Here is a 17,366-nt window from a genome sequence, read left to right as displayed (position 1 = left end):
TTAGTTTCTTTTCCAAATTTATATAAACTAAAATAATGTTCAGTCCTGGTTGACTTTTTGTGGAAATTGTTAAGCTGATTCTAAACTCTATATAGACACAGAATAGCCAAAATAGTCTTGAGAAAAAGCAAATAGTAGAAGAATTCACATTTCCTAGTTTCACAACTTACCACAATGCAATGGTAATCAAGACAGTGAGGTACCGGCGTAAGGTTAGACATACAGATGAGTGAAATAGAATTGAAGATTCGGAAGTAAACCAAGGTGTCCATGTTCAACTAATTTTGGACAAGGATGCCACTTCCATTCAATAGGAGAAGAATAAATTTTATCAACAAATGGTGCCGGGAATACTGAGTATATGCAAAAGAATGAATCTGGACTCCACACACCTATGTAAAAATTAACTCACAGGGCCAGAGCTGTGACACAGCAGGTTAAAGCCCCGGCCTGCAGTGCTGGCATCCCATATGGGTGTCAGTTCAAGTCCTGGTTAATCCTCTTCCAATCCAGCTCCCTGCTAATGTGACTGGGAAAGCAGCAGAGGATGGCCTAAGCCCTTGGGTCCCTGCACCCAAGTGGGAGACCCAAAAGAAGCTCTTGGCTCCTGGCTTCTGAGGGGCTCAGCACCAGCCGTTGTGGCCATCTGGGGAGTGACCCAGTGGATGGAAGACCTCTCTCTCTCTTCTCTCTCTCTCTCTGTGTGTGTATATCTGTCTCTCTCTATCTATCTCTCTCTCTGTAAGTCTTTCAAATAAATAGAATGAATCTTTAAAAAAAAAAAGAAAAAAAACTCAAAATGGATCAAAGACCTAAATGTAAGAATTCAAACTACAAAACTCTTGGAGAAAAAATAGACATGGATTTGTAACCTTTTATTCGACAATGATTTTTTTTTTTTTTTAATTTTTGACAGGCAGAGTGGACAGTGAGAGAGAGACAGAGAGAAAGGTCTTCCTTTGCCGTTGGTTCACCCTCCAATGGCCGCTGCGGTAGGCGCGCTGCGGCCGGCGCACCGCGCTGATCCGATGGCAGGAGCCAGGTGCTTCTCCTGGTCTCCCATGGGGTGCAGAGCCCAAGCACTTGGGCCATCCTCCACTGCACTCCCTGGCCACAGCAGAGAGCTGGCCTGGAAGAGGGGCAACCGGGATAGGATCGGTGCCCCGACCGAGACTAGAACCTGGTGTGCCGGCGCCGCAAGGCAGAGGATTAGCCTAGTGAGCCACGGCGCCAGCTAGACAATGATTTTTTAAAGATTTATTTATTTATTTGAAAGGCAGAGTTAGAGAGAGGCAGAGGCAGAGAGAGAGAAGTCTTCAATCTGTTGGTTCACTCCCCAAATGGCAGCAATGGCTGGAGCTGGGCCAACCTGAAGCCAAGAGCCAGGAGCTTCTTCAAGGATTGAGCCATCTTCTACTGCTTTCCCAAGCCATAGCAGAAAGCTGGATCAGAAGTGGAGCAGCCGGGACTTGAACTGGCGTCCATGTGGGATGCCTACACTGTGGGCGCAGCTTAACCTGCTACGCCAAAGTGTTGGCCCCTAGACAATGATTTCTTTTCTTTTCTTTTTTTTTGGACAGGCAGAGTGGATAGTGAGAGAGAGAGACAGAGAGAAAGGTCTTCCTTTGCCGTTGGTTCACCCTCCAATGGCCATCGCAGCCGGCGCACTGCAGCTGGCGCACCGTGCTGATCCCAAGGCAGGAGCCAGGTGCTTCTCCTGGTCTCCCATGGGGTGCAGGGCCCAAGCACTTGGGCCATCCTCCACTGCACTCCGGGACCACAGCAGAGAGCTGGCCTGGAAGAGGGGCAACCGGGACAGAATCCGGCGCCCCGACCTGGACTAGAACCTGGTGTGCCGGAGCCGCAAGGTGGAGGATTAGCCTGTTAAGCCACGGCGCCGGCCCAGACAATGATTTCTTAACCACGACACCAAAAGCACATGCAACAAAAGAATAAATTATACTTCATCAAAATTTAAAAATTTTATGCATCAAGGGACATTTTCAAGAAAGCATTAGTGGCAGGGCCGGCGCCGTGGCTCACTTGGTTAATCCTCCGCCTTTGGTGCTGGCATCCAATATGGGTGCCGGGTTCTAGTCCCGGTTGCTCCTCTTCCAGTCCAGCTCTCTGCTGTGACCCAGGAGGGCAGTAGAGGATGGCCCAAGTGCTTGGGCACCTGCACCTGCATGGGAGACCAGGAGGAAGCACCTGGCTCCTGGCTTTGGATCGGCACAGTGCCGGCCATAGCAGCCATTTGGGGGGTGAACCAATGGAAGGAAGATCTTTTTCTCTGTCTGTCTGTCTGTCTCTCACTATCTATATCTCTACTTGTCAAATAAATTTAAAAAAAAAAAAAAAGCATCAGTGGTGAGCATTTGGCAAAGCAGTTAAGCCACTGCTTTGGACACCTGCACCCCACATTGAATTGTTTGGGTTTGAGTCCCAGATTCACTCCTATCCCCCCAGTTCCAGCTTCCTCCTAATGTATACCTTGGGAGGCAACAGGGGATGCCAACTAGTTGGGTCCCTGCCATCCATGCAGGAGACCTGGACTGAGTTCTCACTCCTGACTTTGGCTTGGCCCAGTCCCAATTGTTATGGACATTTGGGAAGTGAACCAGTAGACAGGAGAGCTCTCCTTAGCTCTATCTCTATGCTTTTCATATAAATAAATATTTTTTAAAATATTACTTTACTTGCTGTGGTGCAGCAAGTAAAGCCATCACTTGCATGGCGGCATCCCATATGGGTGCCAGTTCAAGTCCCAGCGGCTCCACTTCCAATCTAGCTCTCTGCTATGACCTAGGAAAGCAGTGGAGGGTGGCCCACGTGCTTGGGCCTCTGCACCCATATGGGAAGACCTGGAGGAAGCTCCCGGCTCCTGGCTTTGGATCAGCGCTGCTCCAACCACTGCAGCCAATTGGGGAGTGAACCAGCGGATGGAAGACCTCTCTCTCTCTCTCTGCCTCTCCTCTCTCTGTGTAACACTGACTTTCAAATAAATAAATGTATTTCTAAAAAAAAAAAAAGAAAGAAAGAAAACAGATGTTGAAGCAAACGGACGTTCATAGCAGCACTATTCACAATAGCCAAAAGGAAGAAATACCCAAAAGTCCAACGTCCATGGATTATTGGATAAACAAAATGTGATATGCAATAGAATATTATTTGGCCATAAAAGGAAGAAGGCAAGGCCAGTGTTGTGTCATATCAGGTAAAGCTGTTGACTACATGGGGGCCAGTTCATGTCCTGAATGTTCCATTTCCAATCCTGCTTCCTGTTAATGACCTGGGAAAAGCAGTGGAAGTGTTTGGGGCTCTGCCATGGGAGACCTAGAAGCCCTTGGCTCCTGGCTTCAACCTGGCCCAGCCCTGGCCATTGCAGCCATCTTGGGCGTGAAACAGCAGGTGGAAGACCTCTCTGTCTCTCTGTTTTTGCCTCTCAGTAACTCCAACTTTCAAAATAAATAATGAAAAATCTTTTTTTTTAAAAAAAAGCACTATTACATGCTACAACATGAATGAACCTAAAAGAAGCCAGTGACATAGGACCATATATTATATGATTTCATATATGTAAAATACCCAGGATGAGCAAATCTGTAGACAGTAAGCAGGTGTGTGATTGCTCAGGGCTTGGGCAATGAATGGTAAAGAAGTGATTGCTAAAGAGTACAGGCTTTTTCTTCATGGTGATGAACGTGTTCTAAAGTTGACTGTAGCAATGAATTACTTATATGTAAATACGTTGAAACCACAGAATTGTATGCTTTACATGCATGAACTGTTTGGGAATTATATCTCAATAAAGCTGTCTCTTTTTTTTTTTTATTTGAAAGCCAGAGTCACAGAGAGAGAGGGAGACACACACACACAGAGAGAGAGAGAGAAAGAGAGAGAGAGAGAGATCGTCCATCTGCTGGTTCACTCCCCAAATGGCTACAATGGCTGGAGCTAGCTGGGCCAGACCGAAGCCAGGAGCCCAGAATTTCATCCAGGTCTCCCACATGCATTCAGGGGCCCAAGTACTTGGACTCTCCTCTGCTGCTTTCCCAGGAACATTAGCAGAGAGCTGGATTGGAAATGGAGCAGCTGGGACTCAACCCAGCACCCATATTGGATGCTGGCTTTGTAGTCAGCAGCTTAACCTGTTACACCACAATGCTGGCAGACAGTAAAGCTGTTTTTTAAAAAATTAATGCCCTGCTCACAATTAAATAATGAAGATCCATTTTAAACAGAATTCCTCCTGTTGAAGAAACATACAGGATAAATCAAGAATAGGAGGAAGTTATACATATTATCAAAACGTTTGTACTCTCACCAACACCAAATATTTAGATTTGTGATTTTGGTACTGCTAACCAAGGTCCTTCTATGTTGTACTCACGTGAGTAACAAAATATGAGTTCTATTTGAATAAACAAGGGAAAAGTATGTGATGTGTCTCACTGAAAATAATTTGTTAGCTTGAAGTTTTGTTTTGTTTTAATCTGAGTGAATAGATAGGTTTAGAAAACTACGTTTTATCTAACAAAGCCGAGGTTAAGTGTCCCTCTCTATAAAATGAGGAATGTGGACAAGATGAGCTCCAAGTTTCCTCCTAGCTCTGACACATGGAGAATATTGGGTTTTAGGTGGGGTGTGTCAATGGTTACCGATGTATGCTTTCAGGTTCATGGACTTGGGTTCTGGCAGGACTGCCTACTGGCTGTGTGATCTTGAGCAAGTTCATGATACTCCTCAGCCTCAGGTTTTCCACTTTCACATTCGCATGAGGAGTGAACAGTGTCTTCTATAAATAAGCTAGCATATGGTAGCAGTCAACAAATTGGAATTACCTTTTTAACAGTTTTGTGCTAGTTGTGCTATATGTGTGGGTATTATAAAAAGGTCAAAATAAATAACCTGTTTCTAGAAATTTTCTCTAATGAAAGGAGATGTGAACATCTTTGATCTCCTTTTGACAGTCATCCATTACTGCTGTCTTAGAAGATTACACACAAAGAGGTGAACCAAGAATTACAAAGCCCTTCACACTCAGATACTGAGCCCTTAGAGTGAGATTAAGAAACCAGTTGATCAATTCACTAGAATTTACTAGAACTCCTGTTATAGCCAAAGATTCTCAGGGTTGGTAGTGACATAGCAGGCTATTTGGGTTTTATGCCTTGTAGACATTTCTTAAAAAGTATGAAATTTGACTATGAGAAATATATGAGAAAAGATGCAATATGCAGATCTGAAAAGATACCATCTAAATAGACCATTGATGTATGAAGAGGCAATTATCCTGGGTCTTAACAGCAAATAGAATTGATTTCAATTCCTAATTCCTCCACTCACTAGCTGTGGGTACCTTTCTGTATTTATTTCTCCAGAGTGACCACTACTGCAATTAGACCTGGTCTATCAGAATCCCTAGCCTGGGTTATTCAGAGAAGTTCACTCTTGCCTCGTCTAGCTGAACTCTTTCCCATGGGCAGGAGTTTGCAGGAGCATGGGACATGTCCACACCTCTCCTGGTAGCCCATACTCCTAAAACCTGGATCTCCAGAAATCCCTCCTTGTAAACCCAAGCTCACTTCTGGGATCTAAGTCTTTATGAGAGCTATCCTCCCGAGGCCACTGGTAGCCAAAGGGCAGCCATTTGCCAGGGGAGTGGCATGTGGGTAGACCTTGGACATGTGAGGCAACAGGAAGAGTGAAAGGTAGTCAGTGGAGAGGGAAAGAGGTCTCTAATCTCTTTGTCCAGATCTCTCAAATGCTGTATTTGGGGCAGTCCTGATAATCGTGCTGGGTTGACTACATGTGGTACCCTGTGTGGAACATGCTAGGCACTTGTTATAGAATAAGCTATCATTAGGAGCTGCTATTATTTTTATCATCATGAGCTAAATGAGTGCAAAGTTTGCTGTGAGTTTAACCCCACTGACTGAAATGAAAGCTACTGTGGCTTCCTTCTGCTGGGCCACATCAATAATGATCATATATGAAGATTCATATGCTGAAAACACAGCTGGTTGCCAGGAAGCCAGGAAAAGAAGTCTGCAAATGTTACAGGAAAGCCCAGATTCTGAACCAAAACATTTGTATTGGGAGTGGGATGTAAACTTTGATGGCTCCTAAATGAATGATTTTATTTTGGAAGAAGCCAGAGTATTATTAGATCTATTGAAATATTTTGATATGCAAGTTTATTTTAAACATAAATTGCTAGAGGACCTTTAATGGCTTGATAATTTTTTTTTTACTTAAACAAGACCAGTCAGTGTGGCCATTTAGCCTAGGGGTTAAGCCGTCAGTTAGACACTTGCATACCACATCAGAGTGCGTCGGTTCAATTCCCAGCTCCAGGTCTTGACTCCAGCTTCCGCCAATGCAGATGCTGAGAGGCAGCAGTGATGCCTCAAGTGACTGGGTTCCTGCCATCTATGTAGGAGACTTGGATTGTGTTCCTGGCTCCCAGCAGTTGCCTCAGCCTAGCCTTAGCTGTTGCAGGCATTTGGAGAATGAACTAGTAGGTGGGATTTCTCTATCTATCTGTCTCTGTCTCTCAAAGAATTTCGAGAAAGAAAATATTTTTTTAAAAAGGCCTGTCTTTTTAAGAAAGAATTTTGTATTTATTTTTGAGAGAAAAAGAAACACTTCTCTAAATTCAAAGTTAAACTGGATATTCAAATATTTGTTATAAAAGGCTCAGGCACTGTCTTTACCCTATTAATGTCCCTCAGATTCTAGGATGAGATATGCTGGCTGATAATACAAAGATGTAGCAAGTCATGTCTTGTGGAATATGAGACCCAGTGTCTCATTCCATTGATCCAACCATCTTCTAAAATGCAAGGACGTGGCTAGAAATTTCTTTCACTATTTTCTTTCACAAAAATGCTGCTTGTCATCTCCAATCCTCCTCCACCACCATTTTCACTCTTTTCCAACCCTTCCCTACAATCTCTCTATGTGAGCCATTGAGTATCTCCTAAGACCTTAACAGGCGTGATTGTTGTGTTCTTGCTCTTCCTAGCAAACCCTTCCACCTCCCTCCTCCTGTCCCCACTCCCACACACATTATTTTTACCTCCCTTTAGTCTTCCTGGTTTATCAGGGACAGGAAAGAAATAACGGTATCAGAACAAGTGAATGTGGGGTAGGCCTTGAAGCACAGTGAGTTAAGCTTCCACTTGGAATGCCTCCTTCTCATAACGGCGTGCGTGGTTTGTGTCCAGGCTACTCTGCTTCCAATCCAGCTTCCTACTGGAACTTGGCCATCCTGTGCATCCCAGGGCTGCAAATGATGGCCCAAACACCTGATTGAGCCCCTACACTCACAAGGGAGACCTGGATAGAGGTCCAGGCTCCCAGCTTCAGCCCAGCCCAGCCTCAGCTGTTGTGAGCATTCAATGGATGGATGATGTCTCTACCTCCACCCTTTTAAATAAATAAATAAACATTTTTAAAACAAAGAGCCACTGGCTTGTCATTGCAGTGTAATGGGTTAAGCCACTGCCTGCAAGGCACAAATCCCATATGAGCACCTGTTCAAGTCTCTGCTCCCTATCCAGCTCCCTGTTAATGCACCTGGCAAGGTAGTTGAAGATGACCCTAATGCTTAGGCCCCTGCACCCACATAGGAGACCTGGATGAAGCTCCTGATTCCTGACTTCGGCCTGGCCCAGCCCCAACCATTGAGGCCATTTGGGGAGTGAACCAGCAGATGGAAGTTCTCTCTATTTATTGCTCCCTCCCTCCCTGCTCTGTAATTCTTTCAAATAAATAAAATAAATATATTTTTTAAAAAAGGACCAGTGAATGTGGTGAGGAATGGGTGGGAGAAATCAGGTCTCTACATATATATGTGACTTCTGTGTCTCTGAACATCCATATAGGGTGACCTTTAGGAGAGTCATTGTTGGAATAGGATTTATGATTGGTTTAACTATTTTTTATATTTCCAAGGCTCCATTGACCCATTTAGTTGATAAGTATTTCTAAGCAAGAGAAATGTCACATGGTCCTTATCCTTGAGCTTATAACTTTGTTAAGGCAGAATCTAGAAAAGAAAACAATCATTTGAGAAGGACAATGCTTAAGTGCTAAGTTGTGTGGGAATGAAGGGGCTTGTCATGAACTCACGGTAGCATGTTCTCTGGAGCATTTCCCTGATAATTTGCACAGCATGTTCCATAGCAGAATACTTTCCATGAGTGCAACTGCCATTCTGACATGCAGTCCTGCTTTGTAGACAGAAAGAATTAGATGTTTTGTGCTGCGGCAGATCCATCAACCACCAGCAGTGGGTGGCCTTCAACGATTTCGTCCACTCTGACTGCACAATCCACGCAGACGTTACCTCTCCTCTTGGTACCTTGCTCAGTATCACACACAAGAACCAATAGTCATCTTTTGACTCAAATGTCAAAATGACCTAATGAAAGATCTATGCTAAATTACATCAAAGTGTTCCAATATATGAAAAGATCCACTGATCACATTTAGTCTCCACACCATCAGCAAAACTGCAGACACCACAACATCAAAGCCCAGAAACACAAATATATTATTAATTGACTATCAAGGCTACAAATAATATCATTTTAGCATTTATTAAAATATTGACTCAACCAAGACTTTACTCAGGGTTCACTGAGACTTTTATTTGACTAGATCCACCCTGTACCTCTCTCTCTGCATTCTTGTAGACACCAGTTTTAGCAAAAACCCTGTTAAGTTAATTTAGTGACTATCTCCCACCCTTGGTATCTGATCACTATGGTCTGTCTTCAGCAATAATCCTCTCAAGTCACGTTAGCTGGAAATCCTTTACCTTTGAGTAAGACTCTGCTCCTTGGCTATAAATCGCCACTAATCCTTGGAGCAGGAATTGAGTTCAATCTCTCTTCTCCACTACAAGATCCCACAGTAATGGTCTCCTTACCTATCTCCATAATCCCCTTTGACCTAAGTCTGCCTTAACATCTTTTTTTTTTTTTTTAATTCATTTATTTGACAGGTAGAGTTGGAGAGAGAGAGAGAGAAGTCTTTCATATGCCGCAATGTCTGGAGCTGTGCTTCCTCCAGGTCTCCCATGCGAGTGCAGGGGCCCAAGCACTTGGGCCATCCTCCACTGCCCCCCCGGGCCACAGCAGAGAGCTGAAGTGGAAGAGGAGCAACTGGGACTAGAACCCGGTGCCCATATTGGATGCCAGCACCAAAGGCGGAGGATTAACCAAGTGAGCCAGGGCACCAGCCCATGCCGTAACAACTGTCATGAATGATTTTCTTTCTTAAACAATATGATTTGTTAAATCATTAGTATTACTTTACAACTTACCATGTTCTTCCAAATCCATTATCTCTTAGAGAAAGTGACTTTCCAAAGACCACACAAGCAGTAACAGAAAGTACAGAAGACGTGCGTGTGGATGTGTGTCGCCATTGCTCCCCTGACTGTGCTCTCCACAAATACCGCCTGTTCAACAACTTCACAGTGGTGGATAGTACTGTGATGAAAAGTAACAAACAAAAAACTTCAGAGGAAGCAGTGTGAAAGTAAGGCCAGGCCCAGTCAGTGGTCACAAGTGGTATCATTTGCAAGTGCTGGCTCCTCAATCAAGCATTGGCGCAGCCCCTGAAAGCTTCTTTAACCCCTATTTCCCACCCAGGCCAGGTCCTAGATGCTCCAACATTAGAAGGTGATGAAACAACTGAGAGGATTTGCGTGTAGGCCTCTGGCTTAAGAGACATTCCCATGACTTTGCATTCAGCAGATGAGATTAACTCTCTCACCAACCACTGGAACAAATATTTCATTTCTAGGTATTTTAGTTTGTCCCCAATATGTCTTAATGTAGTTATTTGCTTAAGGGATCCTTTAGAAGTGCCATTGGCTTTGCAAGAGGTTGGGACAAATTCTACAACGTTATGTAGCATAGGTTAAGAAATGAGCCAGAGCCAGCCCATACTCTATCATTCCATGGGCAGTCCTGCCAGGGACTGGTTATCTGCTGGATACTGTGAGGGACGCCTATACTCTGAGTTTCTCTTTTTATAGAGTAGAGTGAGCTAGTGGAGGGACTGGGATTGAGGGTACCAGTTATTTACAGGTGTTTTCTGAGAAAACCAGCTGCCCTGTACCTAGGAACTTAGAAGCAACAGGGATCTTTGGGGCCCATAGGTTCTTAGGGCCCCAGCCCCTGCCCAGAGAGGAAGTCATCAGGACACTGGGAAGTGGGAAGAAAGTGGCTATCTTATTCTACAAATTTTGCTGAGTGCTGGGATTGTAGGTGCATTGATGTGTCTGATCAAAGGCAGGCTTCCTGATTTGTGTGACCTAAGCATGGAACAAATTCAACTTCAGGTAGGCTTTATGTGTTAAAAAAGATATTATAAAGTCATAATAATGCCCTCACTTCTTCTTTCTTCTCTTCTGTTTTTCATTCCAGATGAACAGTCCCATAGAAAAAGGCTGCACCAGATAATAAGAGACCTCACCTCACGCTGCAGCTCCCTGAAGACTAGTTCCTCATCCAGCATCACACCCTCTCAAGGACACCTCCCCCAACCCACAGTCCTAGCGAAGTCTCTGGATCCTTTATGAGAGGCCAATCTGTAGGGGAGGCAAAACCCCATGAGGCTCCAGAGAAAACAGGCATCCTGCCACTGGAGGAAGACAAATGCCAACGGGAACCCTTTAAAAGAATTAATAATTGATACTGAAACATGTTTACCATTAAATTTCTTCTTTCAGAATCAATGATGTCCTGACTTTACGGTGCTGATGATTAACTTCCTCTTCATAGGATTACTCATTTTTCCATCCATCAGAATCAGAGTCTGCATGAATTTATGTGACTTAAAGGATGTTTCTCTAGGGTCCTAATTCTTTTAGCCTTCACACTATAGTCAAAAATCTGGGTAATCACATTAGTGCTTACATGGTGACATTTCATCATCATCCTCAAACGCTCACCTACAAACGGCACTGACTATATTGGGTCTTAAGTAACAGGGTGGTGGGCCAGCGCCGCGGCTCACTAGGCTAATCCTCTGCCTGCGGTGCCAGCACACCGGGTTCTAATCCTGGTTGGGGCACCGGATTCTGTCCTGGTTGCTCCTCTTCCAGTCCAGCTCTCTGCTGTGGCCCGGGAGTGCAGTGGAGGATGGCCCAGGTCCTTGGGCCCTGCACTCACATGGGAGACCAGGAGAAGCACCTGGCTCCTGGCTTCTGGCCGGTGCAGCGGCCATTGGGGAGTGAACCAATGGAAAAGGAAGACCTTTCTCTCTGTCTTTCTCTTTCTCACTGTCCACTCTGCCTGTCAAAAAAATAAAAAAAGGGTGGGGAGCTTGGTCTCACAAACTCTTAAAGAGTTTGAACTGCCAGCATACAAAAGATTGTTTAGAATTCTCAATTCACCAGGTGAATGGTGCTCTCCTAAAGACTGTCTAGGCTTCAAATGTTAGTATGGCTAACAAAGAGAGAGGCCAGAATGACTTCTCATTCAGTCTTTCTCTACAAAAAAAATAATGCTTTTATTAAAAGGTTAAATATAGGGGCCAGACCTGTAGCACAGTAGATAAGTCATCACCTGCAGTGCTGGCATCCCATATGGGTGACAGTTCAAGTCCCGGTTGCTCCATTTCTGATCCAGTTCTTTGCTATGGCCTGGGAAAGCAGTTGAAGATGGCCCAAGTCCTTGGGCCCCTGCATCCACATAGGAGACCCAGAAGAAGCTCCTTGCTCCTGGCTTTGGATCGGCGCAGCTCCAGACATTGCGGCCAGTTGGGGTGTGAACCAGCATATGGAAGACTTTCTCTCTCTCTCTCTCTCTCTCTCTCTCTCTCTCTCTCTCAGTCTGCCTCTGCCTCTCTGTAACTCTACCTTTCAAAATAAATAAGTAAATATTTTAAACATATATATAAGATTAAATATATATAAGATTAAATATAATCACCTTAGTCAGCATTATTAATCACTTTATTTAAAAGATGACTTTGAAGAAAACCAGAGCATGTCATACAGTGTCAATGACACACCCACACATGGGTTTTTCATATATAATAAAAACCTGGGGGGCCGGCACTGTGGCTTAGCGGGTAAGGCTGCTGCCTGCAGTGCCAGCATCCCATATGGGCACCAGTTCGAGTCCTGGCTGCTCCACTCCCCATCCAGCTCTCTGCTATAGCCTGGGAAAGCAGTAGAAGACAGCTCAAGTCCTTGGGCCCCTGCACCCAGGGGGGAGACCCGGAAGAAGCTCCTGGCTCCTGGCTTCGGATTGGCACAGCTCCAGCAGTTGCAGCCATTTGGGGAGTGAACCAGCTGATGGAAGACCTCTCTCTCTCTCTCTCCCCTCTCTCTCTCTCTCTCTCTGCCTCTCCTCCTTTCACTGTGTAACTCTGACTTTCAAGTAAAATAAGTAAATCTTAAAAAAAAATTCTGGAAGATAAAACCCACAGTGTTCAATGTTAACTATGACTGACTAAGCCAGGGTTCATGATCATTCTGATTTTCCTCCCATGGTACACATGGAGTACACATATGGTACACATATAGTACACATACGGTACACAGAGCACACACATGGCTCCCACTCACTCCTGAGGCACTCCTTCCTCTAGCTGCTGGCAACTTAAAGCTCAGTTTGTCTCTAGGAATTTTCTGCAGCTGAAGGGATCTGCCTTGCCCAGGTTAGCTATCCACAATGGAAGCCCACAGCAAATTACTGAGCAACGCAAGAGCAAAAAAGTCCAGTCCCTGTGCCTCAGTCACAACTCTAGTTCAAAAATGAGGTTGACTTGAGACGACCACCATTCCACGACTTCCCTCTCAACTCGCACTTATAACTGTACAAGGGTCCCTTACGGCCAACTGACAGGAGAAAAAAAGCTAAGCTTATTTACTAGTGGGTCGATTTGGTATGTGAGTGACAGCCAAAGATGGAATACTGCTGCACAGCAGCTCACTCAGGGTGGCCCTAAATATAGTGGTGAGAGAAATCCTTCCAATAAGCAGCCTTCCAGCAGTGCACTTGGTCATCATTTTGTGTAGAAAGAAAACTAGCCTGAGATCAGAACAGATACAGAATCATTAGGCCACGATGAGGGCCTTGACTAGTTAGTTTAGGACTTGGAAGCGGAAAGACTGGAAAATTAGGGGCAAGAAACTCTGAGGTAGGGGCAAGTGTATGGGGAGGTGGGCACACAGTGTAAAATGGTTGTCTTCCTTATCGATGCCTATCGTAGGACATCCATCATGGAAAGGACACTAAACAATCAAGTACACAGACTGGTTCAGTCATCTGATACCAGCCAGCTTCTGCCATCAGCCACCTGAGTGCCGGCACAATGGGCTCATCAGCAGAGTGTTGATGGTAGCTGAGATGAAGATTTGCGTGAATTCCCGCTCACCAAAGCTACTCCTGCTACTACTGGTGTAGAATGGCCAATCTGCCAGCAAGAGAGACCAACTGTGAGTCCCAATATGCTCCCACCTCTGTAGGAGACCAATCAACTCTTGGTGGCAGGTTAGGTACCTGGATTCCTCCTACTTAGGAAGGGACAATGATTCGTCCTCATGGGAATCCATATGTTCTGGGCATGGGTTTGCCTTCCCTGCTCTGAAAGATCTTTGTCAGTAAACTTATTACATGCTAACATATTTTTGTGAATCACAGCTATTATTTTCCAAAATAAAAACAATGAAGAGGCATGTTGTTTTACATTTTTGCAAATCTCCAATATAAAGTAGTCTCTAAAAAAAAAAAAAAAAAAAAAGCCACAGCATAGTTGTGAAAGAATATAGGTGAAAAGGGCAAATAGCACCTTAGCGTTATTAGGGAAACTGTGTTGACCCAAGAACAGTTTGAAATGGCCTCGGGATTCCAGAGTCCCTGTACCCCACTGTGATAAGAACCCCACTGAGATGCCCCACCCACCAGCATCTCAAGACGGAGGCAGAGGACAGGGTGATGTTTTCGGGTTTCTGCATGACTCCTTACACTACTCCAATCACTCTTACCAAGGGAGCAAGTGTTTTAATTGTGAAGAATAAAGAACTGTCCTGGGACCTTTGAAGAATGGCAAGGATATCAAAAAGCAGGATTCCAGGCAGCCACCAGCAGGAAGAAGGACCTAGGTCCTGGGGAGTGTGGCAAAGGGAGCAAAGTCACAACCATCTGCTTTCATTCAGGACACAACCAAGTACTGAAGACCTACTGTGTGCCAACACCCTGGGCTCAGGAAAATGGAGAATCCCCAAGCAACTATCAAATGTAGTCAATAAGCCCCGAATAACCACAAATACGGTTACAAGATCTGAATTTGAACTAAGTTGTATTCTTTTCACAGCACGCTGTCACAGGTTATTTCACTTGATTCCCTCTTCCTTAATACTCCGAATTATTTAAATTCTGGCTTTAAAAAAAAAAGAAAAGGTAAAACGAACAAACAAACAAAACCAGTGGCAGAGCAGAATACACTGTGAAGTTTAATACCTTTGAAAAGTTAATTAAGCAGAGTAAGCTATAGAATAAAAGCACGGGGATAGAATTTCGCTCATCCTTTTGCTCAACCCAAAGAGTAGAGAGTCTTTTATTTTGGTGGCCACAACAGCTTTAGTGAATCAGAGCAATCCGAACCTACCAGAAAGAATGAGAGGAAACCATTCAGCCAACCCCAGTGAGCAGGGGGAGGGAGAGCGGGGAGTTTGCAAATCCCCTTACTCACCGAAATGGGCCCTTTTGTGTGATTTCCTGTGGAGGCAGCAGTCAGGGCTGCTATATATACAGCGCTTCCCCCGGTCCCACACAGCACCGAGAGACCATCCCCTGCTTCCTCTCTTCACCATGGGAAAGGTAAGTCCTGGGCACTTGGGGTTCAACCTCGGTCCTGAGGCCGCATCCTCAGTGGGGGCGGGGGTCACAAATCACCCCCACGCTCCCGTGTGTTCCTTTGCAGATCACCTTCTACGAGGACCGGGGCTTCCAGGGCCGCTGCTATGAGTGCAGCAGCGACTGCCCCAACCTGCAGCCCTACTTCAGCCGCTGCAACTCCATCCGCGTGGACAGCGGCTGCTGGATGCTCTATGAGCGCCCCAACTACCAGGGCCACCAGTACTTCCTGCGGCGGGGCGAGTACCCCGACTACCAGCAGTGGATGGGCCTCAGCGACTCCATCCGCTCCTGCCGCCTCATCCCCCAAGTAAGTGTGGCTCTGTCATTGTCGCTGTCTCTTTGGAAATGAAACGCGTTTGAAAACTTCATCTTAAACCAAATAGTCCCACCAGAGAGCAGAAAGAGGAAGTGACTCGATGCTGTAGTTCAATCTAAAGTTATCTCAGATTTACAGCCCGTTTTTCCCTCTACAGAGGGATTGGTTTTTGGTTTTTTTTGTTTGTTTGTTTGTTTTGTTTTTCGATTCCATGTCCCTGGCCTTTAATTTTTATGTAAGGAAAATTAAAAGAGCAAAGACTAAGAAAAAGCAAGACATGGGAGAGACTGAATATACCATCTCTTTCAGATATAACTTCTTTAAGTATTCATTCAGTGCCATATCAAGTCAGAAATCCAATACATGAAAATTGACAAATACTCTGGGGCTGCTCAATTCATTAAAAAAACTTCAGCTGCCTGGCCTTACTTTTTTACTGGATTATTCTTCCCAGAGAAGATAGGCCTCTAGCTTCTAGTTCCTCTTCTAATCTAGCCGCTGCCTCAGAGAGATAAGTTAGAGTAAGGTCAAATCCAAAACTAGAGTTTGAGATTCAGTGTTTTCTGGAGAGGGACTGCAGACTTCTCGGGCGAGTGGCGTGCAGGAAGCGCAGGACATAGGGTTAAATAGAGTGCAATGAGAGTGAGTCTTGCTGCTCAGGGCAATGAATAAACTGAGAGTAGAAGGCCAGAAAGGCAGCGTGAGAGTCAGCTAGTTTTCAAATAGCAAGCACTGAATTGATGTGATAAATTTTACCTTAAGCAAATCTGAATTCCCAAGAACCGGAGACTGGGGAGCAGACATTGAGGAGCTGGGGAGCTATGCCCCAGCTTTGCCCGTGAATCATTTCACTCACTCATCAGTGGTGGGCTACTGGGGGTGGGAAGGCTCCTACACTCTGCAACATGGCTATTCTCAAAGCAAACTCAGACTCAGAGAACTTCGGGGTATGTGTGGCCAGGGAGGTGCAGGGACTGTAGCCTTCTCTCTTTATTGACGATTTGTTTTCTGTCTTCCACCCAGCACTCTGGCACTTTCAGAATAAGAATCTACGAGAGAGATGACTTCAGGGGACAAATGTCAGAGATCACAGACGACTGTCTGTCTCTTCAGGACCGCTTCCACCTCAATGAAATCCACTCCCTCAACGTGCTGGAGGGCTGCTGGGTGCTCTATGAGCTGCCCAGCTACCGGGGCAGGCAGTACCTGCTGAGGCCAGGGGAGTATAGGAGATACCTCGACTGGGGGGCCACGAATGCCAAAGTTGGTTCTTTCAGACGAGTCATGGATCTTTACTGAAGCAGTTACTTTCCCCACTTTTCTCCTGTAGAATCTAATAAAAATACATAGCTTGTGTTTCTGGCAATAATAGAGGCCTGTCTTTCTTTCACTCTATTAAGGTTTCCTAAGCAATCCTGGCACTTGGCCAAACATAATAACCTGTGTTCAAATTCTCATATATTATGTAACAGATATTACTTCCGGTATTCTTCTAATAACTAAAACACATAGGCTCAAAGGAACGTTCAGCTAAACTGAAGCCATTTGTGGTTATTCTCACAGGATATATTTGCAGGTGCAATGATTGATTAGCACTTACTGAAATACCCCAAATTACCCCTCCAGGTTAGTTCCTTTCTTTTCCTATAGCATCTAAGTCTTAGCTGATGAGGAAAGCGGTTCTCGGCACGTAGACTCTTGGTTTAGCTCCATGAACAAACTGGTATGCTCTTACGCTTTGCACACCTTTTCCTAACTGCCAACATCCCTTTTCTCCCAGTTCCATTTCCAATAATTCATGCCACTATGAGGCTTACAGTCCAAGTGTAATTCACTGTCTCTGCTGTATGTACTTTGTAGAAGAATTTCAGGACATTTACAAAACCTCATGCAGTTGGGAAAACTCAACTTCATATCATTTTAATAGGATGTAAAGTGTTATGGTTATATGCAGAAAGTAAGATCAACTGGAAAATAAGGGATTGAAATTTTCTGGAGAATTCTGTATGACTGTATTATTTCCCTTACTTTATTAAAATGGATGCAATGTGCTAATAAAATATATAATATGACAAATCAAAGATAGGTGATCAGAGGAAAATCAAGAGTAGGAGAGATGAGAGAGCCAAGAGCAAAGTGCAAATCCCATAGTTGTGCAC

General features: G+C 44.7%; 1 protein-coding gene across 2 annotated transcripts; it reads left to right on the top strand.

Moving 5' to 3' along the window:
• The first annotated feature begins 14,843 nt into the window (after positions 1-14,843).
• LOC133767266 (gamma-crystallin B) lies at positions 14,844-16,506 on the top strand. Of its 2 annotated transcripts, none has more exons than XM_062201669.1 (3): positions 14,844-14,852; positions 14,956-15,198; positions 16,231-16,506. In XM_062201669.1, the coding sequence occupies exons 1-3, from the start codon at positions 14,844-14,846 to the stop codon at positions 16,504-16,506; spliced, it is 528 nt and encodes a 175-aa protein (XP_062057653.1). The 2 variants fall into 2 exon arrangements, with proteins under 2 accessions (XP_062057653.1, XP_062057642.1); XM_062201658.1 differs by having other exon boundaries at positions 14,956-15,204.
• The last annotated feature ends 860 nt before the right edge of the window (positions 16,507-17,366 follow it).

Source organism: Lepus europaeus, chromosome 1 (assembly GCF_033115175.1).
Source record: "Lepus europaeus isolate LE1 chromosome 1, mLepTim1.pri, whole genome shotgun sequence".
NCBI classification, from domain to species: domain Eukaryota; kingdom Metazoa; phylum Chordata; class Mammalia; order Lagomorpha; family Leporidae; genus Lepus; species Lepus europaeus.
Note: the sequence above shows the minus strand (reverse complement) of the source record. Positions and strands in the feature narration are given on the sequence as shown.

What these genes read in the sequence shown, in the direction of transcription:
- LOC133767266 (XM_062201658.1), top strand. An exon ending in GCCTCATCCCCCAAGTAAGT is followed by an intron (nt 15,205 to 16,230) that starts GTGGCTCTGTCA and finishes TCTTCCACCCAG; the next exon opens with CACTCTGGCACTTTCAGAAT.